We start from the raw sequence: 26,558 nt of genomic DNA, 5'->3' as shown, positions 1-26,558 counted from the left end.
TTTTTATTTCATTTTTAAAGTAAAAGGGGTCTGTTCCGGACGCGTAAAATCGAATAAATTAAAATAATACAATAATTAGAAAGGATCCCCGGTAAATGTATAGAACTGATGGCTGGGCTCTCAATAAAGATAAAATGGTCACTTTCGAGCCTGGCCTCAGTATTACCGGGGAAAAATAGCTAGGTTAAAATGAATAAAATGTACAAAAATATATTATGTAAATGTCATGTTGCGCGCGTCGCGGCTGCCGACGAAATGGCCCGTACGGGCATTGAGCGCCCGTATTTACGCCACCTGCGGCCGGCGGCATGTAGCGAGTGGCGGGGAAAGATTACCCCCACCACTCCGAGGCAGCCGGCGCGGGTGGGATGGCCGACTCACGGAGCCCGACGCGCACCGCTTTATAAGGCGGTCAATTAGAAATATTAAATCAGTTGAGTTCCTAACTCTGAACAGTTCACACGTGTTTTATTCCGTTCTCCGTCCTGTTCGCCTTCCTGCACTTCGCTCTTCGCTCCGCTCTGCCTGCTGACTGCCTTCGCCTCTCTGCACCACTTGGACCGGGTGGAAAGTCCTTTTCAGGGCTATTGAGGTTGACTTGCGGTCGGCGCAGCTGTGCTCCTACCTTCCGACCTTGTCTTTGGCTCTGTCTGGGAGGGCGGCTTCCCACTTACGCCGGGAAGCTTGACTGCGGCAGACGCGGGTGACGAACCGGCGAAACTTTCATCGTGGTAACGCGTACGTTACATTTGGTCCTTCGGAGCTAAGGATCGTCGCCAGTGGTCTCCAGTCTACAACACACCTACAGCATGCCGGTCAACAGATCGCCTGTGTCGACGCGTTCGGGAACGCGTCGAGACGCCGGCACGGAGCACGAAGAGGAGCTTCAGGAGCCCCAACCGGGGTCTGTACGAGCACATCAGGAGGAGCCCCAGCCAGGGCCTTCACACGACTGCCAGGAGGAGCCTCATCAAGGACTTCTGGAGGAACAAAAGGACTCGGACGAGGGATCCGCACCCTCGGAGCGGTCCATCTCATCGGCGACATTTCGCCGACAGATGGAGGAACGCGAGGCGCATCACGAGAGGCAGGTGAGCAGCCTCAACGAGATCATCGCCGCGCTGAAGGCCGCCAACGCGAGAGAGGACGCCAGACGAGACATGGCAACCCCCCTCACGCCCACCATCGAGAGGGACCTCACATCGCACGGGACGTCGGAACCGGCTCACAAGCCGCTGCCGCTGACGTCAGACGCGTCTAGGACCGACGCAGCCCTCAGTACGAGGGAGGCTGCCGCCGCACGCCACGCCGCACGCTACGCCGCTGATCCGGAGGATACCGGAGCGGCGTACATCCAGCAGCCGAGCCACTACGACAGCAGCCGGGCGAGAGACGGGGCCGCTTGGAAGCGCCCTGTCACCGACGCGGAAGCAGCCTTCAGCACAAGGGAGGCCGCCGCCGCACGCCACACCACACGCTACGCCGCTGATCCGGAGGACACCGGAGCGGCGTACATCCATCCACCGAGCCACTACGACAGCGGCCGGGTGAGAGACGGGGCCGCATGGAAGCGCCCTGTCGCCGACACGGAAGCAGCCTTCAGAGCAAGGGAGGCCGCCACCGCACGCTACGCCGCTGATCCGGAGGACACCGGAGCGGCGTACACACTTCCGCCGAGCCACTACGACAGCGGCCGGGTGAGAGACGGGGTGCCACGGAGGCACCCGGTCGCAGAGGCGGACTCCAGGACGAAGGAGGCCGCCAACACACGCTACGCCGCTGATCCGGAGGACACCGGAGCGGCGTACACATTTCCGCCGAGCCACTACGACAGCGGCCGGGTGAGAGACGGGGTGCCACGGAGGCACCCGGTCGCAGAGACGGACTCCAGGATGAAGGAGCCCGCCAACACACGCTACGCCGCTGAGCCGGCCTACGCCGGAGCGACAAACGCACATTTACAAGGCCGCTACAATGAGCGGCATCGGGACAATGAGGCGCCACCCGCACACAGCCGAAGGGAGGACGCCGACGTACGCTACGCCGCCGGGCCAGGCGAGCCCGTAGCGGCACGTACTATACCACTGGGGGGCTACGAGTTTCGTGACCCGGTGAGCGCGTGGGTACAAGAGGGGCTACCCACGGAATACACGCCGCCGGGTGCCACCGGCGAGCCTGTGACGAAATACAGACAGCCGCCGGAGTGGCACACGTTCATGGCGAGGCAAACCGGCGCTAGGGATCTACCGCAATTCTCCGGCGACCCGCTAGAATGGCGAATATTTAAGGCGCAATTTGATCAATCGACACAGATGTGCTCCCTTACAAACGCGGAGAACATTCTCCGTCTGCAACGAGCCCTCACAGGACGGGCCAAGGCCACAGTGTCGTCTTTGCTGGTAGATCCCCGAAATGTGCCGGACATTGTGAAGATGTTAGAGGCCGCCTTTGGACACCCGGAGATCGTCGTGGACAGAGTACTGGAGCGGATAAGAAAACTCCCTAAACTGGCCGACAACGCATCCCTGGAGGCCCTGACGGACTACGCGGTCGCGATAAGAAACGTCGTATCGACCGTAGAGGGCCTCGATGGAAGCCACCTCTCCTCCCCGAAGCTTCTGTCCGAGATGACTCAGAAGCTGCCACGAGTCGAGAGGATGATGTGGATTATGTCACGAGCGGATACCGTGAGGAAAGCTACCCCCAGGGATCTGGCACTGTGGCTAGCGAGACTGACCGGTGCAATACCGAATGCGGGTTGCATCGGGATCAGCACGGAACCCGCCCGAGTGGAGAAAAGGCGTACCCAAGAAAGGCACGTGTTTCTCACTCAGGACAAAAAATGCCTGTTCTGCGACATGAGTGGACACGCATTCGGACAATGCCGGAAGTTTCTCCGGAAAACGGTAGAGGAGAGGTGGACAATTGTGCGTGCCAAGTTCGTGTGCTACGGATGCCTGGAACCGGGACACAAAACGACCACCTGTGAAGCGGCGAAGTGCGACGAGTGCCACGGGCGGCATCATCGGTCGCTACACCGCGAGAGAGTGGACAGTACGCCGAACGAGCAAGTCTTATTGACAAGGCGAACGGAAGTCCCAGTGACCTTCAAGGTAGTGCCAGTAACCTTGAAGGGCCCGCGTGGGTCAATGGAGATCCACGCACTACTAGACGAGGGTTCATCGGTAACTCTCCTCGAGGAGGATGTCGCCCGTGCAGTGGGCGCCACCGGGGCCTGCGAGGAGTTGAGACTCATCGGTGCCAGTGGGAACACGGACACGCTACAATCACAGCGTGTATCCGTAATCCTCGTTAAAGGAAACAAAGAATTTGGTGTCCAGGCACAGACGGTGCGGGTCATGGATCTGCCGCACCGCAACCGAAAGAGCACCAAGACACACGGGCCAGGCATCAAGCCGAAGATGTTAATCGGTCTTGATTACGCCACCCTAATGGTATCTACAGGCCCGCCAGTCCTACAAGAGGACGGGCGGCTAACCATCGAGACGGCCCTAGGAGCCGTCACCTACGGCGGGGCTGTGCACCCCGCCTTTGAATTACCCCCAGACGGCCAGGGTGAAAGGGACTTAGCGGAACTGGTAAAGAAGAGCTTCGCCGTTGACTCGCTAGGTGTAACCACCCTGGAACGTTGCCGCGCCGCAGATGTGCGAGCGGCGGAGCTCATGAGCAGCTCAACCACACAACTACCATCCGGACGATGGGAGACCGGTTTACTGTGGGCGAAAGACGGGGATTCTTTGCCCTGCAACCGGCAAGCAGCCATGAAGCGGCTGCACTCCCTGGAAAATAAACTACGGAAGGATCCGATACTGGCGATCGCATATCGCGCCAAGATGGCGGACTACATTGAAAAGGGATACGCCGTCAAACTAAGCCGCGAGGAGGTAGACGCCCACCATTCGCGCAAATGGTACCTGCCCCACTTCGCGGTGACAAACCCCAACAAGCCTGGCAAGATAAGGGTCGTGTTCGACGCCGCCGCCCAGTTCCAGAGGACGGCGTTGAACGACCATCTACTGACGGGACCTGACCTGCTTTCATCCCTCCTCGGAAACGTGATCCGCTTCAGAGAGGGACGAGTAGCCATCGCGGCCGACATACGGGAGATGTTCCTGCGGATAAGAATCCGGGAAGCCGACCAGCAATCGCAGCGGTTCCTATGGCGGACGCAGGACGGGCAGGAGCCCGACACGTTTGTCTTCGCGTCCATGATGTTTGGAGCGAAGTGCTCACCCAGCAGCGCGCAATTCGTGCGAAACACAGTCGCACGAGCACACGCGAAAGAATTTCCCGCCGCAGCAGAGGCGATCGAGCACAATATGTACATGGATGACTACCTAGACGCCACAGACAGCGAAGAAACAGCTGCAAGCCTGGTACGAGATGTTACCCTCGTACTCGGCAATGGCGGGTTCCGGCTCACCGGGTGGGCTTCAAACAAACCAGATGTCCTGGAAGAAGTAAAGGCCGACGACCGGGCCAATACAGCAGTCACCATAGGGGAAGAAGTAATGACGGAGCGGGTCCTCGGGATCGTATGGGATCCCAAGAGCGACCTATTTATATTTCGGCACGGAGCCGAAAGTGCAGCCATCCCGGAGCGACCCACCAAGCGCGGCATGTTGAGCGCCGCCATGAGTATCTTCGACCCAGTAGGCTTCATTGCGTGCCTCACGATACGGGCGAAGATATTGCTGCAAGCCATCTGGAGGACAAACACAGGTTGGGACCAACCGCTGCAACCGGACCACGCCGAAAAGTGGTTGGAATGGCGCGACCTGCTGGCAGCGAACGGCTGTACAATACCGAGATGCTCGCTGCAAGGGCAGAAAGAACCCGTGACACTGCACGTGTTCTGCGACGCGTCAGAGCAGGCATGCTGCACAGTGGCATACTTTGTGGGGGCCGACACCACAAGTTTCGCAATGGCGAAGTGCAAGGTGGCCCCCCTAAAGCCTCTGTCAGTGCCTAGACTAGAACTCCAGGCAGCGCTACTAGCGGCAAGGATGGCCGCCACCATAAAAAAAGAGAGTCGAGCTCTCATCACCCAAACCGTGTTCTGGACGGACTCGAGCACGGTCCTGTGTTGGCTGCGAACCGACCCACTGCGGTACAGCACGTTCGTCGCAAACAGGCTGGGCGAGATTGACGAGCTCACAGACGTACGGGACTGGAAATGGGTCCCCACCAAGGACAACCCAGCCGACATAGGGACCCGCGACAAGGGCCCACCCGACCTTGCGAGGTCGGGACTATGGTTCGGAGGCCCCGGCTTCCTGAGAAAAGGGGAAGCCGACTGGCCGAAAGAGAAGAAGTTACTACAACAACCGGACGAGAAGACGCTGGAGCGGAAACAACCCCGCCACTTCGTGGGCCACATCAGACGGACGGAGGCCCTACCCCAGGTGCAGCGCTTCTCGTCGTGGACCCGACTCGTCAGGGCGACGGCATGGGTGCTGCGATTCATCGCACGATGCCGCCGCCACGAGTCCCTGCCGTCCCCAGGGGGGACCTTTGAACTTCACGCCTCAGAAACACGGGCCGCAGAAATCATGCTGCTGAAGCGGTCCCAGGAGACGGCTTTCGGAGAAGAGCTGGAGCTCCTGAGACGAAAGGCGCCTATCCCGCCGCACAGCCGCCTCCATGCAGCGGCACCCTTCTTAGACGAAGAGGGAGTCATCCGGATGGGAACGCGCATCCAAGCGGCACAGAGCTTCGCAGAGGACTGCAGCGCGCCGCCTATCATGGACGGGACCTGCCCATACACCCGGCTGCTGATCACGCACAGCCACCGGAAGGGTGGCCACCCGGGAGTCGAGAGGACGATCACCGACCTGAGAGCCAGCTACCTCATCCTGCGACTCCGCGGGGCTGTGAGGAAGATAACACGATGGTGCCCGCTGTGTAAAATGCTGCGCAGCCGGCCCCAACCCCCGCTGATGGGGCAACTGCCTGAGGCCCGACTGGCCTTCAGGACGCCGCCGTTCACGCACTGCGGGCTTGACTTCTTCGGACCGATGATGATCACCAACGGCCGAAGAAAAGAAAAGCGCTATGGGGCACTGTTCACCTGCCTCACCACACGCGCGATCCACCTGGAGCTAGCGTCGTCCCTCGAAAGCGACTCCGCCATAATGGCCATAAGAAGGATGGCCGCCCGCAGAGGCTGCCCACACACGTTATACTCGGACAACGCTACCAACTTCAGGGGAGCGGACAAAGAGCTGAAACAGGCCGTAGACGAGCTCCTGGCGGACCCCAGAATGCTCGCCGAACTTACAGTTCGCAAAATTGAGTGGAAATTCATTCCGCCCTCATCACCTCATATGGGGGGAGCGTGGGAAAGACTCGTGAGATCTGTAAAACGAGCCCTCCACGCAACCCTCAACGAGCAGGCTCCAAGAGAGGAGACCCTCAAAACCATATTGGCTGAAGCAGAGTACACCGTGAACAATCACCCGCTCACGCATGTGTCAACCAAGCCCAACGACGAAGCACCGCTGACCCCGAACCACTTCTTGCTCGGGTCAGCCAATACACAGCCAACTCTGGCATATTATAACAAAAAGGAAGAAGGGGCCTGCCTTCATAAGCAATGGAGGATCGCCCAGAAAATGGCCGACATGTTTTGGCGCCGATGGCTGAAGGAGTATCTTCCCACCTTGGCGCACAGGAAGAAATGGCGCGAGCCCGCGCCTCCAATACAGGTCGGGGACCTCGCGCTCATCATGGACCCAAATCTGCCGCGGAATTCTTGGCCTCGCGGCAGAGTCACCCGTGCAGAACCAGCAGCTGACGGACAAGTACGAGTCGTCGAGGTGCGGACCACCAACGGCACCTACACCAGACCAGCGGTGAAGATCGCCGTACTAATGAAGGAAGAGGAACAACGCGCCCAGCAGGAAAATAGTACAGACTAGCTGCACGGGGGGAGTGTTCCGGACGCGTAAAATCGAATAAATTAAAATAATACAATAATTAGAAAGGATCCCCGGTAAATGTATAGAACTGATGGCTGGGCTCTCAATAAAGATAAAATGGTCACTTTCGAGCCTGGCCTCAGTATTACCGGGGAAAAATAGCTAGGTTAAAATGAATAAAATGTACAAAAATATATTATGTAAATGTCATGTTGCGCGCGTCGCGGCTGCCGACGAAATGGCCCGTACGGGCATTGAGCGCCCGTATTTACGCCACCTGCGGCCGGCGGCATGTAGCGAGTGGCGGGGAAAGATTACCCCCACCACTCCGAGGCAGCCGGCGCGGGTGGGATGGCCGACTCACGGAGCCCGACGCGCACCGCTTTATAAGGCGGTCAATTAGAAATATTAAATCAGTTGAGTTCCTAACTCTGAACAGTTCACACGTGTTTTATTCCGTTCTCCGTCCTGTTCGCCTTCCTGCACTTCGCTCTTCGCTCCGCTCTGCCTGCTGACTGCCTTCGCCTCTCTGCACCACTTGGACCGGGTGGAAAGTCCTTTTCAGGGCTATTGAGGTTGACTTGCGGTCGGCGCAGCTGTGCTCCTACCTTCCGACTTTGTCTTTGGCTCTGTCTGGGAGGGCGGCTTCCCACTTACGCCGGGAAGCTTGACTGCGGCAGACGCGGGTGACGAACCGGCGAAACTTTCATCGTGGTAACGCGTACGTTACAGGGTCTATGGAATACTATCCAGCAAAAAAAAACTACTTATATTTTTAAATTTGTAATTTTGAATTCCTTCAAAAACAGTCATTACATTGGCCACGCCCCTAATACGTCACGCTTCATGTTCATTTTCAACTTCGTTCCAAACCATTTAAATTTTTTTAGAACATCGTCACAAATCTTGACGTCACAACTATCAATGCTAAACATGTTGCGTTTATCAAGTGACGTATTTTTTAATTTTATTTTTTAAAGTTATATATAAAAACGTTTCTCCCCAATATCCATATTGAGTTTGAACTATTATTATTTATTTTAAATCCACAGACATATTTTTTTTATTGCTAACATATTTCTAGCTGGAAAGGGGCCCTACAATGAACCTCGAAATATAGCTTCGCACAAAATTCTTCCAGAACAGATACGATGCATATCGTGAATATATTTACAATTTTTTTTTAAACAGGTCGACTACCGGTTAAACATTAACTTTTCTAATCATGCTGAAAGTATGCAGTACCATGGAATAAACTCTCTTAAAAATCGAAGAATAATGTTGGACCAGTTATTTTTATTCAAATTAATAAATAATAAAATTGATTCTCCTAACCTACTACAAAGACTTCCATTCCGTGTGCCATCTAGACCGACAAGACGAAATCTTTTGTTTTACACTGAAAACGCGTCAACAAACTATTTTGAACAATCTACAATACCTAGAATATGCGACCAATATAACAATATATTTACCGAGGCTGATATTTTTTGTGACAATGTATGTAAATTTAGATCAAAAACTATAGAATTTTTGAGGGAAGCAGACATTTAACTTTATTATTATCATCATATAAATATTTTTTCATTTCGTTTCTTTTACATTTATTATATTGAACATAATTCAAATTATTGTATTAAGTGTAAACAATTTTTTTGGTGTGTGCGTGAGTTTCTTAGTTTAATGCAATTGGCAATATATGTGTACATACTGTTCGTTTACCTAATAAAATAAATAAATAAATATTGTTGCAACCGTTTTACAAACCGAACAACGAACAATGAGCTCACTACTTTATACTTTTGGACTCGCCATATTCACGTAGACAATCCCACGTAAATTTATTCCATCACGTCCCAAATACAATAACTGTCGCACTAAAGGTTTTATTATTTACGTTTCCTCGTCACTCTACTCTCGAATCTTCCATATTCTACTTTTTTATAGCGCTGTAACCAAACGTACATACATTTCCTTTCACTCTTTTCTAACGTAGTTCCGCCTGTTTAAGTTAAAATTTACTGAATTTTTGCCAAATATAATATCGTTGAATTACTACGACTAATTTTCGTAATTTCAAAATCAGCGCAATTGGTTTACCCTCTAAAAAAACATATCTGTGACTTCCTCAAGGCTACAAATAGGCAAATCGTGATTCATGAAAATCATATTATTATAATCATTTAAATGGATGAGTGTCTATTAATAGCTTTCGTGGAGGAGAAAAAAAAAGTTTTTTGCGGGTAACTCACAAATGCTGATTTTGATGTTACCTAGTTGTAGAAAATTACCCTTCGATTTTATAATGCAATATACCGTATTTTTGAACCATAAGACGAACTTTCTTGCTCTGAAACCTCAACCAAAAATTAGGGTGCGTCTAATGGTTCGATGCGTCTTATCGTCCGTAAAATCGGTAATAATTTTATTTTACTTAGTAATCCTCTTCTTTTTCGCACTCAATGGTGCATATGGCACATGTATTAATCCAATCAAAGTGTATACAGCCGCAAATCTACGAACATTGAAATATTGCAGTGTTCTTTTTCTTTCAAGTCAGTCCCTCAATGCTGAGGATCGTGATTACAATGAACACTTCTGATTAGTCTGTTCCACTGCAGTCTGTCATCAGCCCGACGTACTGACTCATCAAATTTTAGCCCAGTAGCCACCTATATTTGGTCAGTCCATCTATATGGGATTCTACCCCGGCTTCTCTTACCTTCAACTCGGCCAGACATAATTGACTTTTCTAGATTGTCTGGCTCACGTCTAGCAATATGTCCAAAGAAAGACAGTATCCTTCTCAAACACACCACTGATAGACGAGTTGTAATATGGAGCTTTTCCAGTATTAATGCATTCGTCCTTCTGACTGCCCAAGGCACTCGCAGCAGCCTTCTCCAACACCACATCTCGAATAAATCGATCTTCTTCCTCTCGTAGGCACGCATTGTCCACGTTTCAGCCCCATATAGGAAAACGGAGAATACCAGGGCTTCTATCAACCGCTTTTTTGTGTTTATTGATAAACCTCAATCTCGCCAAATCTTCTTCAAACGGTTCATTGCTTCTTTGGCCATTTGAACCTTAAAATTGAATCACTTATATTACCAATATTTCACGTCCGCAAGCGATCATAAGCAAACAGTTTCTTGTTACAAGTGACTATTTAATTTATTTATTAGAAACTGTTTCGGTTGTAGCTTGTATCAGGTTTTTTCCCAACACTTTTTTAAATTGTTATTTTGAAACCATTTTACGTAACAGTAAAATTTGTGACACAATAACTGTTACTGCTACTTTTGCGTTACCGTAACTCTTACAGAAACGCCCATCTCTTGAATTTTCTGATTTATGCCTAAGACAGTCATCTTCCGATTTATACCTAAGACAGTGAGTCAGTCAAAATAAGACATTCTAGGCACCCTGTGCAGGCATTTTATCATTTTGATATGGTTATCCTATGTGTTTGAGACTCATCTAACTGAAATTAAAACATATTTATTGAAATGTTTGACAGAAAAGTTAACGATTAAAATATAATTAATACATAGATAGTGTTTGTAAATTTGTGAAATTTAATTTATTAATACTTGCGTTTACAACACGCATAACGTGTTTATGTGTACATAATAATATGTATGTAAAATTTATAAACTTAATGTGTATCTTATATTTAATTACATTTTAGTGTAACTTTTTAGTTTGTAGCTAATTTGAACAAATTTGTACAATTTGTTCAAATAAGTTACGGCTTTCAAAAATTAAAACTCAAAATGAAAGGGGCACTGGAAGCAGTAGAGTTAAATTCAATCATAATCGAAATATATGAATTTGAACATTTCAAAAGAGTTACTCGTTTATTGACAAAAAAAAAGATATTTTGTATCAGTGAAACCGATTGGAAGACTCACGGTCCTCAAAGACGGCATGTGGAAAAATATAATTTAACTGTTGATCTTGCAGAATATAATGTATTAGATTCAATAGAAAATGCTGAGTTGCTTCTTGGATCGTTGCTCTATATTTCATTTGATGCGTGTGTGTCATCCGTCTACGGACCTTGCCCCCTACAGATATGTTAATAAAGTGAAATAAATCGTTAGTCCGTAATCACCTTGTAAATCTTCGACCGTCAAAAGGTTTATACGGGGTAAATGTAATTAGGAAATTTTATACCCTCTCATTTTATGTGCTCATAACAATTCAAGTGATTCTACGCGGATTTTTAATAACATTTTTTTAATCAACCAACCCCTTTAAATATTCAGCATTTTTATTACTTTCTGCCTCTGAGAACTTAATTTGCGAACATATTGTACACTGTTTTCATAATAACGTAAATGTACTATACTTATTAATGATTTACTGAACGTACATTTTGTAAATCCTGAAGTTCATCATTATATTTTCCCTTTTTGCACTAAACGATGGATATGGCATGGCATTTGTAAAAAAAAATAACCTTTTTTCATAATTTGTTACATAAATGTGAGGTGACCGCCCAGAAACAATTTTATATTGCAGTTTAAACCACCTTTAAAATCAATATTTTACTTCCACCCTGCCAAGAATCGAACCAAAGACTTCAAAAATAATTCATATATAACTATATCTACTCGATTTTCTTATGCAGAATAGTTTTGAAAAGAAAGTCCTAAGCATTTAAACGGCTTTTGATCTGACCTTAGCTGATTGAAGTGCCAACTGAATGTTTAATGTTACACAATGTATAAAGTGGCCACTCAAAATGGCCAATGACAAATCATAATCCCTGTAAATACCAAGATATGCATATTCCTTTTTTGTTAATATTTTCCGTCTCTATTGTAATGTGAATATTGTCTACGCCTAAGAGAGTGGTCAATTTGGGATTTGTATTTTTTGCATGCAACTATTGCTTAAAGTCGGAATAATGTTCTTAATGAAAATCATTATGTCTGGTTTCACATTTTCGTATTTATTTAACGTATAAACATATTTCTTTTTTGTTATCCACAGTGTTGAAACGATGTTTTATTTGCTTACTTTTTTGTTTTTAACTTTTTAGCATGAATACTTGACAAATTTACTATTTGGCTCAGCATTTATCATTGTAAATTTATTGATAAAATTTTAAGTGGCTAGAACTTCACTCTCCCATACGCTTTGTAGCTGCAAAGTGATTGGTAATCTAGCTTCGATAGGTTTATGTTATCAACTATCAAGTACCTTAATGTTGTAAATGGGGTCTCTGATTCCAACCGTTCATGCGCTCAGTAGCTGCAAGACTTGTACTCTAACTAATATATATATATTTTTTTAATATAATTTATTAAAAATTACGTTTCAAAATTACACTCGTTAAAATATTAATGACTTATTCAAGCTTTTTAAACTGTGCCCGTGTTCAGCTATAATAATTAACAATAAAAAATACATGGTAAAAATAATTAAATTGAATTATAAAGACATTTTTTTTCTATTCTTTTTTATTTTATTGTTTTTGTTTTTTTTTACAATATGCACAAGAGGTTAAACAGAGAATTAAAAAAATAAAGGATAATTACATAGCAATGAAATATATAATATTAATAGTAAAAATAGTAAACAAAAAAGTCCCACAAAGGCATGGCCTGTGATGCAATATCAACAATACAGAAAAACAATGTTTAAATAATAAATTATAAAATTTCCAAGAAGACAGTGTAAATATTTCAATAAAAATTATGCTAATTTAGCTTCAAACATAATCAAATTTACAAAATAATAGAATCATTGAAAGCAATTGAAAAAAAAATCAAAAACATAAAAACATACCAATTAAAACTTAAACTTCATTGTCAAATTATAAAATAATGTACATTGGGGCTGGATTTCTTACTGTATATGCACTCTGTAGCTGCAAGACGTGCTGTAATCTAGCTCTTATATGTTATAATTGTAACATGTCATAATTAGAAACGAGGAATTAGAATTTAACCCTCCATGCGCTCTGTAGCTGAAAGACGTGATGGGATATTTATTTATTGTACAACGCATTTTCATTAAAACAAAGCGCTGTATAAATTATCCAAATGATATTATAATAGAAAAGATTTGGAATACCAACCCTGGTCCTCATACGTAAACATTTAAACCTTAATACATTTTTCTTGCGGTGCCTTGTCAGGCCTCCCGACGTTGGCGATCACTACAGTTAAAGCATTTTGGTCCTGCGCTACTCCGAGACTAGGAAAACTGCTTGTTGGATGTACTCGCCATAGTGATTCCTGGGAAAAGATGACCAGAGTGGTTTCCCGTTGCCTTCTCTGGTGAATTTTTCTGTCGGGGTTTCCTTCCCTTAGCTAGTCGGTTTTGGTTTGGAGGCGCAAGAAACTCGCCTTTCATCCTCTCGTTATCTGCTGTGATCACACCGTTATGAGTGTGACCCCATTGCCCGGAGTTTGTGACGTGGACGCTGGCGAGTAAGACTAGTCAGTAGTGTTGCCGGTGGAATGCAACTGCACATTTGAAGCATTTAATAAAATCACACCCCCAGCAAGATGTGACTTACTGCGGCCCTACTGACGGTTCGAACCTTAATAAAACCATTGTTAATATAACCCTTTTTAAAATTGTACTTTTGTTTTTTTTGTGAATATCCTTACCGTAACAAAACAGGCTAAATAAAAAAATAAATGTGAAAATTTCCAACTCACAAAAGTGGTAAATTTACACGTTCAAAGTCTTTATTTGTTCTATGTCTAGACATTTCCCCTTTTCCCCCACAACGGTACTCTTCAAACAACTAATGATATTTTCTCTCCGGCCCTTCTAATCGTACTTGTGTTAAAACACCCACCCTAATTAATACGTCAGAGGAAAAACGTTAGCAGAAAATAATTTGAACGAATTTACGTTAGGAGGAAGACCATCGCGCCATTTTAAAACAATCGCTTTCTAACGACCACAGAAAAATGTATTTAAATATTGTTTGCCCAAAAATATTAAAATAAATTTTAAAGCATTGGGTGTTGACAAAAGTTCTGTCCTCTTTTTTTTCAAATGAACAAAAACAAAAGCAAACAAAAAAAATACAACAAATAAGTCAAAAATTTATAGCACGGTTTTGAGTATGTCTAAATGTTTAAAGACTAGCTGGATTTCACTTCCTAGGGAATTATAATGCTTTCACTTTATTGCAACAGAGTAAAAAAAACATTTTGAATATGGAATATAGAAATCTAGGCTTTAAAGGACTTATGACCTGTCATTGGTTTGTTTAAGTGGCCCTGTAAACGCCTAGACTTCTATATTCCTGATCGCGCCACTTGCCTGTTGGCAGATAAACGCTCGAAATGGTCTGGTTTGCGAGATGCGTTATCGAAATACAATGAATGCAATTACCTACCTTGTACTGAATTCTGGCATCATTATTGTCTGAAACTTCTATCGTGGCAGTCAGAATCACATCAGATCTTGTGGTCAGGAACGATAGGCACTTGACGATTAAACGACACAGTCAATTTAATGAGTTATTGATCACAAAAATAACTTATTTGCGATCGCGGTGAGAATATCAAAAGCACATGCACACACTAACAGTTTAGTTGTTATTATGGAGCTGGGACAATATTGGTACCCTCGGTAGGCATTGCAACATCTTAACCAGGGCCCAGTAGACAGCAAATAAATTTGAACGCCTTAACCCAGTCAATGTGCTTTACACACATAGAGTAATGTGGCGCAACAAATTCCCTTATCAAAATTGATCTTTCTTTCTGTTGCACTTAGTTTAAATTCATAGCATCTTTTCCGTACACTGCACACATATCGCAAGTAGCTTTCGCAGCTCTATTTTTTTGATTATTTATTTATTTATTTGTATGTATTTCACAGTTTCAAAATATACAGAGTTTCTTTGTTTCAGGTCCCGACTAGCTATAAATTTCCTGTGTTTAGGAAGGACCTTATTTTTTGCATTTGTTTTTTATTTTTTTTTCATTAAATGATGCTAATTAAATTCAAAAAATAATAATAACATTAGAAAAAATCAATATAAATATAAATTGGAAAACATGCAGGTAATAATAATAAAAATTGAATCATAAAAATAAATTAGAATATATGCCATTAAGTAAAGAAATAAGACATAAGTATTATAAATTAGAAAACATACCGATAATAATAAAAATTGAAGCATTAATACACATTATAAAATATAACAATAGAAATAAAGAAATTAAACAAAAATATAAATTGGAAAACATACCGATAATAATAAAAATTGAAGCATAAACATAAATTTGAAAATATATCGTTAATAATTAAAAATTGAAGTACAAAAATAAATTACAGAATATACCTTTTATAATTAGAAAATTAAAGATACGTGTAAATACTAGTATTAATAAGAAAAATAAAACATATGCAAATGAATAAACATAAAAAGTAAAAATTAAATATACATAAAAACAATAAGGAAATATTTGGCAATTGGAAGCAACACAATTTTTAGTCATAAAAATAATTACAGGATATAAAAAGGTCTACCTTTTATCCATTTGCTCACGTTCTTCTTATAAACATTGTAACTGATAGTTGCCTTTATGTCAGGGTCCAACATGTCAAAAAACCTAGGGCCCAATACTGCAAAATGTCTCTGAAAAAAGGTAGTTCTACTTAGAGGTACCCCAAAGTTTATGATCATTGCATATCTTCTTTTAATATTTTTGTTGTGTTCTATTTTTTATTGAAGACCAGATTAAAAGCGAACAGAAAGTGTCGAATCTGCTCACATCCGTCTACTTAAAATTCTATTTAAAAAAAATTCGGGATATCACAGGACACAGACCTTTGCAAAAATGATAACTGATGTTAGGGATACCTGAGAGTGCATTTATTAAGGAAGAAGTTCTATTTAATTTTTTTTTTCATCTTTAAATAAATATACAACTAAACTAAAAAACACGTTTCAAACTTAGTTTTTCTATCAGAATCATACATTCAACAGAATTTTATAAATGACTTGCAAGAAAGGTAAACAAAAAACTGAAGTGAGGTTTTGAATATAATCTCAAGATGCACTCACTTTATATTTTTTTACTGGAAGCAAATAAACCTCTTTTTAAAAGACCACTACGGCTGCTCTCACTTTGAGAGTCAAGTAGACGAGTCGACTCGGAGTTGACAAGAAACGTGTATATTGACTCAGAGTTAAGTAAGATTCTTGCATCTTAACAGATCTCGAGAATCTTTACTACCTTTTGAAAAATGAATAAGAATTTACAAACCCCGAGAAAACGCGTTTATCCTGAAAATAATTTCTTCGCCAAGTCTTTGAGGATAAAACGTTCTCTTTTTCAATTTACTGTATTTAATGTGACGGTCAGATAATGAATATTAAAAATTGTTACTTTAGTCACTTAAAGATTCAGAAAAACATCTTAAAATATGTAAATCATTACTAAACCATTGAATCGGGTTGTTGTCTAGTGGCTAGTGTCACGAAATCACGGATTAGAGGTCTGAAGTTCGAATCGCACTCTATCCCAATTTGATTTTCATTTCTAATAGTGAGTTATTTACATCCGTTGAAAATGGTCCCAAAAATCAAAACTTTGGTTTTAAAATAAAAAACAAATGCACTTTACAATCATTATATTATCTATGTTTCCTTTTCTTTTTTGTAGGTACTTATTGTTATTGTATTAAAAAATAGTTCATTGATAACCTTAGATATAATGAAAATATAATATGGAAACTTTCCTGGTCCATTAGAGTTAAGTCTAACTGTATAAAATATAAAACTATGTAACCGTACTGTTTGTTTTTTGAATAAAAAAAATATATTAAAAAATCTAACATAGTAATAATTGGATATTTACAATTGAACGTAGTTATGCAGAAAGCAGCCAGCCATAGAAAAGTGAAACTGAGATAAAAGCACTTTTGTGAGAAAAGTGAATAATCAAATCTACACAACAGTTAGAATGTTTTTGACTTTGACAAATGATAAACAATTTAAAACAAACAAATCATCAGATAGAAAATAATCATAACTTCAACAAAGACACTGGATTAAAAGTACTTCATGTTGAAAATAAAATATTAAAATTAGACAACTTAGAAATCTTAGAAATTAGGAAAGCGATTCATAATAAGAAAGCAATAAATTATAATCAAATAAACAATATTTCTTTTAGACTTCTCCTGGCTTACTTCGAAAATAATGATATCAAATTACCACCCGTGTAAGAAAAAACCCCTTGATTTATTGGGTCCACGTGTAGTATTTAGTGAACATGATAGAAATAAAATAAAAAGGAATCAGCTCATTAGTTACGTAAACCTTGACAAAGAAGCTTGTTTGCTTTGAAACCGGTCGGTGAAAAATAAAAAATTAGTGGTTAAAAACAAAGTTGTTTTATTTATTTTATTATAATGAATAACCACAAAGTTATTAGTTAGTGCTTCAAATATAAACTTTATATTGTAAGATAAACAATTTATCCATTATTTTTTTTACAAAAAAAAATCTAATTATGTATTTGACCAGTTTCAATGATTTTTAAAGTACCGTGGGACTTTTCTAGTCTTCTGGGTGTTTTCTGCAAATTGAGAAATTCCGTTTTTGTGATCGAAACTATTTTCAGAATGTAATTATTACAGTTTTTTTGTATGAAAACGGTCTGGCTGTTTTTAGCAAAACATAGAATTTACCTTACTGCACTCGATATCACCGATATCGCATTTTTTTTAAATTGTGTACTGGCTGCTTTCTGCATAACTACGTTCGATTCCACGACTTAATATTTTTTTATCATATTGGGGAAGCACAATTCAAATAGACTTAGATAAACTCTTATGTTCTCTTATTATTTAAATATATATCTTTCGGGTCTGGGGTTTGATTAATAGTAAGGTGAATACAAAAATAGCAATTTTAAAGGTTGTTTAAACTGCAATATTTCATTGTTCCGGGACGGGCATCTACAGCGTAAGACTGATCACCTTACTTCTATATAACAGATTATTGAAATATAATGCATAGGATTTGCCAAGGCAGTGTACTATGCACGGAAAGAGGAATTTTAATACGTTTTTGATATTTTTTAAGCCTGTATTGGATGCGCATATTTTGTTAATTAAAAAAAAAACTTTTTTACTCTTGTAATTTTTAACATTTGGACTCTCGTACTAGTTCAGTTTGTTTATATTCTTCTTTCTGTGCCATATCAGGTCTCCCCGACGTTGGCGATCACTCTAGAGTAGGCATTCCGGTCCTGCGCCAACTGGAACAGCGTCTCAACCCCACGCACTCCCGTCCAGTCGCGGATGTTTCTCAGCCAGGACATCTGTCGCCTTCCAACCCCACGCTTTCCCTCGATCTTTCCCATCATAATAAGCTGTAGAAGCGTATATTTGCTTCCACGCATGATATGGCCCAGATATGCGAGTTTTCTCTGTTTTATTGAGGACATATATATACACACATTTATTTTTTTTTGCTTTTTTATATTTTTAAATTTTTCTTTCCCAAATTGTATAATGTATATATCATTTTGAATTTATTTCTATACCTAGTATTACGTTTATTTTGTTATTTTTAAATATTTTTTCATACCGTTTTAATTTGTAGTGTATCAAATTTTGTATTCTGCTTTTGTAAATAATGTTATAGTTTAAAATATAAAAACGTCTTTAAATAAATATTGTTATCTGCATGTCCCTAAATGAGTTCTGTTTTAAAACCCTTGAGAATATAATATAAAATTATGTAAAATATGTTTTTCAATTTAATAAAAAATATAAAAAAAAGAGGTTCAATAAAAGCCGGCAAATAACATCGTATGCGGCAATTCTAAAAACACCTTTTGTTAAAAGCAAATAGACCGTTTTATTAATATTATTATTATTGTTATCATGAACATTATAACCCAGTTAATACCGATATTTTGACAGTTATGGGGAGAATTTTTGTAAAACAATTATGCAATTAGGTGAATTATAGTTCAAAACAATTATTGAATGAAATATTGAAGAACAGCAGAGCGAAGCATAGTGCAATACATGACTAGAGATGCAAGGCGGTAAAATTACTGCGATATTTTACCAGATTTTGGTAAAATACGGTTATTTTTTTTTATATTAACGATAATTTTCGGTAAGAAACGAATATGACGTACTAATTTGTATTTTTAAAAGATATATCACATACAAGTAGCTTTGTTTTAGAACACGTTACATGACAGTGAAAACCAGGTTTAGATCCATCGGGTGGTTGTGGTTGTGAAAAGCTAGTGCAAATACCGCTTTGCCTCTATTTTGATCAAATGTATTTGATGTTCAAACTTGTATCTTGGAAAGTATTGGTCGGAAAAAATAAATTAAAACGGTTTTTTATTAAATTTAATTTTTTCACTTTCATATTTTTAAAAAATAAAATCAATGTAAATGGTGATATTTATTGTTAAAAAGTGTTTAACATATTCGTCCCAAATCAACACAGGACTTTGGTTCCATGAAGTTGGGGTTTGATTCTCAATTAAACGTAACATCAATATATATTGTAAATATAATAAATATTTCTTATATCTGACCCTTCTTAAATAACAGATTTACGTGACCAATGAAAGGTAAATTTTCTTTATTCTGAACTCAAATTAGAAAAGTTGTTATCTTCCCTCTCTTCAATCCTACTCAAACGCTCCTTCAAGTAATTACGGAATTAATAAATTATATGAATAAGGCAACAAAGTAATTAAACGAACCGAGCACTTAATATCCTGGTTTTCCTCTCATCGTAATACGAGTGCCTGGAAAGACTAATTTGCTCCGTCGAATTGATGATTCTATCTTTATATTGTTTCCCTGCTAATCCTTCCTCAAATACTCTCCAAATAATTTCCCAGGAAAAAAACACTCAGAGAGCATTATAACAAAGTTGAAGTTCATTAAACCCCTGATAAGTGGACTTGATAATGGGTTTGATAACAGATGATTAATCATCAAAAAGATGGAAACGATTTCTGAAAATATTACATTAGCTTAAATCTTGTTGGCAAATTAGGTCTTAGAATTCGAGAGATAAATGCGTTTCGTTAAATATTATCCTAAAAACAACTGTTTGGGCGTTAATTCGTTTATTTTTATTGGATATACCGCGAAATCAAAGGCGATAACGAAATTATAAATCGTTTTCTTCTTTGCGAATTAAAATTGTACATAATTGAAAACAAATTTACTTAATTTATTTCAAATAATTCATTTCATATTTGAAACCCTTGCAATTTTATTAATAATTCATTTTAATGTACCGAAAAGGACAACTCGGCAAACCTACCAATACTGTGGCAACAATACTTCGACTTCATATGTGTATTATTTTTTTATAATATGGGTTCACGACACAGGGTTCTTGGCATCATAGAGTTAGGAAAAGGTTATTATTTTTTTTGTAATATGTACCTTTATTTATTTATTTTTATTTCATTTTCATTTATTTTTATTTATTAAGGAGAAACAACAGTTGTTTTATAAAAATGAAAAGAAGTACATAAATCTAGTTAAAGTTTTTCACAAATATAATGAGAGAACATTTTACACAGTAAAGAGAAAAATAATTTATTATATAAGACATGAGAAAAAGAAAAAAAAGAGCTCGTAAAGAGATTAAAGGATGAGGAAATAGAGTGGAGGGGTGAAGGAGAGGCATTTTCATACTATAGTTGACCAATTCAAAACTTTGATATCATAATAAAATAAACATATTTAAATGAACATAAACTTATTACACACTGACAAATGTTTCATTTTACAGTGTTTCAAAAAGTATATTTTGAAGTCACAAAATTTTGTATTAAAAATATCTAAATGGGGACACAGTAAATTAAATTCGGAGCAGCTACGATAAATAAACGAGTTTTGAATATATTTTTTTTTGGGCAATGAATTATAAATAAAAAAAACTTGTCGTGTTGACTTTGCGGGACAATTGATTGAAATACGGTCCAAGAGATATGGACTATCGATAAAATTGTTTAAAATTTTGAAGAGGAAAGATAGATCAGAAATGCTTTTACGTTTAGTAAGTGAAGTTAAACTATGAAAAGAAGAAGAGTCAAAATATGTAAGAGATTTACCATCCAGAAGCTTAAGGAATATATCCTGTATTCTATCTAGTGATATTTAAACTGTATATCGAAGATATTAATATGAATATATTTTTTTAAAATATATATAATTAATAAATGGTAAAAACGAAGTCATCAATAGACTTCACATTTTGAGCAATAAGCACCAAGACGTTGGCGACTTGGTGCATGTGAAGTTTAGTACATTTTTGTATTATTTACTCTTGTATTTCATGGGTAGGAGAAGATAGTACCTAATACTTTTAGGTAAAAAAAAATTGTATCATTTTGTATTCTTTGTTTCAATTGATATTGTATAACTGTATAGTAAATTCACTAGTAGGCAGTAATGTTATTGTTAATTTTTGCATAAAAATGTCTGCCTTAAAACAGGTTGTACGTAGTTAGGCAGACTAGACATGATCCAGAGAAATCTATTACCTAAGTGTGTATGTAGTAGATTAAGTAACTGTTATTTTGTTAATAAACTATGATTATTATTATTATTATCACTGCTTAAAAATTTTGAGTTATTTTTAAATATGTATATTTTTTTTTTTTAATCTGTTTTTAAAAATCGCAATAATAAAATTTCTAGAAAAAAACCATCTATGTATTTCCTATACGTGCCTTGATATTTTTCGGTTTCTACAATTTTTTAACGTTGACGTAACAATAAAAAAATTCCAAACCATGCTGCATAGCAAAACAACTTTATTGACACTTAAAATAACACAAAGAACTAAAACGTTTTTAGTGAATAAAGTATGTGGTTTCACCATTGTTGGTGAGTTTTTCCTTTGAGGTATAATTTATTGTGAGTACGTTTAATAAGGATTCTTCTAAATTTGTGCAAATAGGAAGTAAAAATATCAAAAAAATATAAATAAAATCGTACACAATATCCCACGATAAGGCTTCATAATATAAATTATGTAGCCAAAAAAATGATAGAAACAATTATTTAAGTGAAACCGCCTGGTCTTTGTGTGGTTTGACAGACATCTACAAAAGGGACTTAATCTCTACTCGATTTCAGGATTTTTACCCGAAAGAAGCCATCGAGTCAAAAACGCGCATCCGGGATTCTGGGTCAATTTACACGAATAACTGTATTGTTGGTAAAAAATTGTAGAAAAAAAGGGGGAGAGTATTTAATTATTTAATACTTAATGTTAGTAAATAATTAAGTACACAATTTTTAAAAACCATATCGCGAAACTTCAGAGGAAATCTTTTTTTAATCATCATTTAAAAATATCCTAATATTTTTTTTTAAAATTGCATATTAAAAACGAAGCAATTGGGTAGAGGAGGGGTAGAAGTATGTGAAAGGGATACTTGTGCGATGATTAAAGGATTTTAACAATTTTAAAATCATAATCAAATAAAAATATAAAAAAATTGAAAAAAAAAATTAGGATTTCAAAAAAAAATTTACCATGAAGAATGTCCCTCTAAAGTTTCGTGGTCTAGCCCTAAAACAGCGTGTATTCCGCTAACCGACTTTATTTGACCAGTTTCAAGATTTACCTGTCTCTTTGTCAGGACACCAATTATTATATCTACACGAATTACAAGAAACCGGTATATATAGAAAAATAGTATAGTAAAGACATACAATAGATCGTAGTTATCCAGAAAGCAGCTAGTCCACAATTTTGGAAAAATGCGATATTGATGTTATCGGGTGCAGTAAGGTTTATTCTATGTTTTGCTAAAAACAGCCAGACCGCTTTTATACAAAAAACTGTATTAATCACATTCGGAAAAAGGTGACGATCACAAAAACGATATTTCTCAATTTGCATAAAACACCCACGAAACTAGAAAAATCTTATGGAACTTTATAAATCTTTTAAACTGGTCAAATACATAATATGATTCTTGTTAGTAATATTTTAAAAAAAACTGTGTTCATTGTTTATCGTTTGTTAAAGTCAAAAACATTCCAACTATTGTGTAGATTTTATAATTCACTCTCTTCACAAAATGGCTATTATCTTCGTTTCACTTTTTTATGGCTGGCTGCTTTCTGTATAACAACGTTAAATTATTTACTGACATTTAATATAACGTTTGACAGCGAAGTAAATGCTTTTAATATTAAAACTATTATGTGAGTTTGAATTTTCTATCCTGACTGTTTTTATATATACAACCATTTAATTTTATAAAATGGTCTCTGATTATTTCAGTTTTGTGGATTTAAGTATCAGCAGTATTTTATTTCTAAAATATTTTTTAACTTGTTTAGCTTAACTTATTAAATTTATAAATTTTGTGTTTTTATTTAATATTTTTTAGTGTTATATTTTCTCAATTTTAAAAAAATTGTTTAATTTTTTATTTATTCTATTATTATTTTGTTTTACATTTTTTGTATTTTTTTAATGTTATTTTGTAAACTTGCCAAACACAAGAGCCAGGCTCTTTTTTGGCAAGTTCAACCTTACGTGTACCATTTTTAATACTGAATGTATTGTTAATTGTTTGTTTATGATAATAAAGGTTTTTATTTAAAAAAAATTCACATCAAAATTTTCTTGTTTGTTGGAATACTTCACTTCCAATCTGACTGGTTAATGGTTTTGTGTAAAAGACTGACTGACTGACTAAGATACTGGTAAACTTTTGTTGCCGACTGTTTTTATAGAGATACAATATTTCCTCCTAGCTCGGTACCAATGATTTTCGAGCTGAACTTTAGCCGTCATTTACTTAGGGCCAGTTGCATAAGGAAGTTTAATTAAAGAAAGTCAAAGATTAATTATTTGTTGCGTTTTCGTCAAAATGGATAAAAGAGTTCGCACAAAATAATTAAATAAAATTAGTCGTCAAACAACTGAACTTGTTCCTTTGCAACTGGCCTTTAATAAGAGATCCGATTTTTACGGCAATAGCTGTTATAAATGTAAAATTTAACTAACCTACATTTGTCATTTTCCCTACACCAGATTTGTTTAATAGCTCATTCTGAATCATATACACTTTGGAACCCCTATAAATCAAGAAAATCCGCACACAACTAGGAAATAAAAGACCCCATATTCAACTTTGTCGCAGTAAAAGAAGAATTGTGTATTTCGTTCGAGTTTTATTATTTTGAATCTGTTTCGGAGACTCCGAATGTTGCGGATTATTTCATTTTTGTGAAACGAAATTTCTTGTCCGTAAACCACTGAGGGTCCATTAATCACACAGTTTTTGTCTTCTGGCCAATTCCGGATCTCGAAGGTAGTTTCCACATTGTGACCGGGGACCAACATACATCTTCCGAAATTGGGAAACATTGCATCGAAGCCTCTGCTGAAAAAGTGACAATGACGCAACGGGGAAACATTATTTCTCCGAAATGTTGTGACGTCTTTATTTACAACATTCGTGAACTCGAAACTGCAGTTAGAAAAATATACGTCCAAAAAAATGTTCCGCAATCTTTCTATTTATAATTCTTCTGTACGTGTGATGTCACTGAACTTCTACTAAACGGCTTAACCAATTTACGTGCCTTTTCCAGCAAAATGTAGATCTTTGCGTTGTGCGTGTTAGTACATATTAAAATTTTACTATTTTTTTATTTTTTTTATTGGGGATATCAACAGTAATACATGTAACATAAAAAAATAAAACAAATAAAATATACAGAGAATAAAACCAATGACAGATATCCACAGAAATACATGTAACATAAAAAAATAAAACAAATACAATATACAGAGAATAAAACCAATGACAGAAATCCACAGAAATACATTAAATACACGTAAAATACATACTAGTGTGTTTGTGTGAGTGTAAGTGAGTGAGAGGGTGGGTGAGTGGGTGTTATATTGGAATGAGGTTGGACATGTGTGTAAATATTGCACAAGTGTCAATCATTTCTTTACATTCCATATAATTTCTTCCCATTTATTTCTTTTTACTGGATTTTCGGCAAAACTTAAATAATATTAACTGACATTCAATACATTATTGAAAATTGTATTCACGTATAAAGTGCACCCCTGTTGGTAAGAAGAGCCGAGTTTGACATTTGCAAAAAGAATTCTATATTTGAATATGAATTATTTTATGTTTTTGAATTCAACCATAAACAAGTATCTAGATACTTTGTTACATAAAGGTAAGATCATCAGCCTTACGCTTCAGGTACCAGTCTAGGGACTATGAATTTTTCCAGTGTAAAAACACCCTTTAAAATAATATTTCATTTCAACCATGTCGTGAATCGAACCCGAGACCCCTTGCATGGAAGGCAAATGCGCTGACCATAACACCACGAGGCCGATTAAATATACAACAAAACATTGATATGCATGTACATTTTTTTATGAAATAAATTGATTAAATATCTTCACTCTACTATGGAGATTGGAGCGAATGGTGGGAAAGAAAGAAAGGGGAGAAATGAAAATCTCAAATATTCAGAAAGCAATCATATTTCAGTACTTTAAAAGTTATTTAACGCCATGATTTCAGTAAAAAGGAGTTATATTTCAAAATGTAATATTAAAATCCGATCGTGTGAACCAATTTATGTGCTAAATTCTATCAAACTAAAAATATGTAAAAAAAATAAACATAGATTGGTTTGTTAGAACTACTGCCACAGAGCTTCCAAAGATAATGCGAGGACTTTTTAATTCAGTACTAAGCGTCCATTTTAAAGAAATCGACGGACCTACGCAGTTTCTATTTTTTTTAAAGTTATTAATTAATGAACATCGAGCCCATCTCAGATCACTTGAAAATATTAATTTTAGTTACTTACCAACTTAAAGCGTATTTGATTTTTTATTTTAACGCCTTGTAGGCTTTTTACGTGTTTTACGTGTATTTTTATATAAAAAACAGACAGAAAGTAGTAAAAAATTTTAATGAAGTAATAAGAATAAAAAAAATATATATATACAAAAACAAATCTTACATATAGTACATACATATATATATATATGACGGTAAAGAGAACAGAGGTTCATTTTTGCCATCGGTTATATAAAAAGAATCTTAAAATTAGAAGAACATAGAAAAATAATTATAAGAATATTGATATAAGTTAATTAAAGGTATACAATATAAAACAATAAAGTATTATTTACGTATTAAAATTTGGAGACTATAAATTGATTCACTGCCTTTTAAAATTCATTATTCATTAGTAAGAGAATCCTGCTTAGTAAAATCCCTTCGGATACATGGAACAGATCAATATTCAGAGCGATGTTGTTCAGCATTGCGGTAGCCCTTCCAATAGGCATAATCATAGGCAGGTTGATCCTGTATATTAGAATATGAAACAATCTATGCTGATGCAATTTTAGGTAATTATCAGGAACATACAAATCAATTTTTATCATAATCTCAGAATTATCGATCATACCGCGCAACAATCGATAAAAATGTTAAGTCAAATACACATTTCTTCCCTTCTCTAAACTGTTGTAGCCATGCATACCCTGGAGAAACACGGTCGGGTAGAGCCAAGGATAATACTCGCACTCTCTCACATAGAGAT

At 38.6% G+C, this 26,558-nt stretch overlaps 1 protein-coding gene across 1 annotated transcript; it reads left to right on the top strand.

Annotated features, from left to right (window-relative positions):
• Positions 1-809: 809 nt before the first annotated feature.
• Positions 810-6,941, top strand: LOC148280663 (uncharacterized). Its single transcript, XM_088228029.1, has 2 exons — positions 810-1,278; positions 1,879-6,941. The coding sequence occupies exons 1-2, from the start codon at positions 810-812 to the stop codon at positions 6,939-6,941; spliced, it is 5,532 nt and encodes a 1,843-aa protein (XP_088084155.1).
• The last annotated feature ends 19,617 nt before the right edge of the window (positions 6,942-26,558 follow it).

Source organism: Micrasema longulum, unplaced genomic scaffold (assembly GCF_059751315.1).
Source record: "Micrasema longulum isolate JH-2025_06_02 unplaced genomic scaffold, ASM5975131v1 h1tg000555l, whole genome shotgun sequence".
NCBI classification, from domain to species: Eukaryota; Metazoa; Arthropoda; class Insecta; order Trichoptera; family Brachycentridae; genus Micrasema; species Micrasema longulum.
The sequence above is the reverse complement of the archived record's forward strand: the minus strand, read 5'-3'. Positions and strand labels throughout refer to the sequence as shown.

Excerpts from the sequence above, each read along its gene's own strand:
- LOC148280663 (XM_088228029.1), top strand. The coding sequence starts at position 810 with ATGCCGGTCAACAGATCGCCTGTGTCGACGCGTTCGGGAACGCGTCGA. Across the intron at positions 1,279-1,878 it reads TAGGACCGACGCAGCCCTCA|AGACGGACTCCAGGATGAAG; the intron begins GTACGAGGGAGG and ends ACCCGGTCGCAG.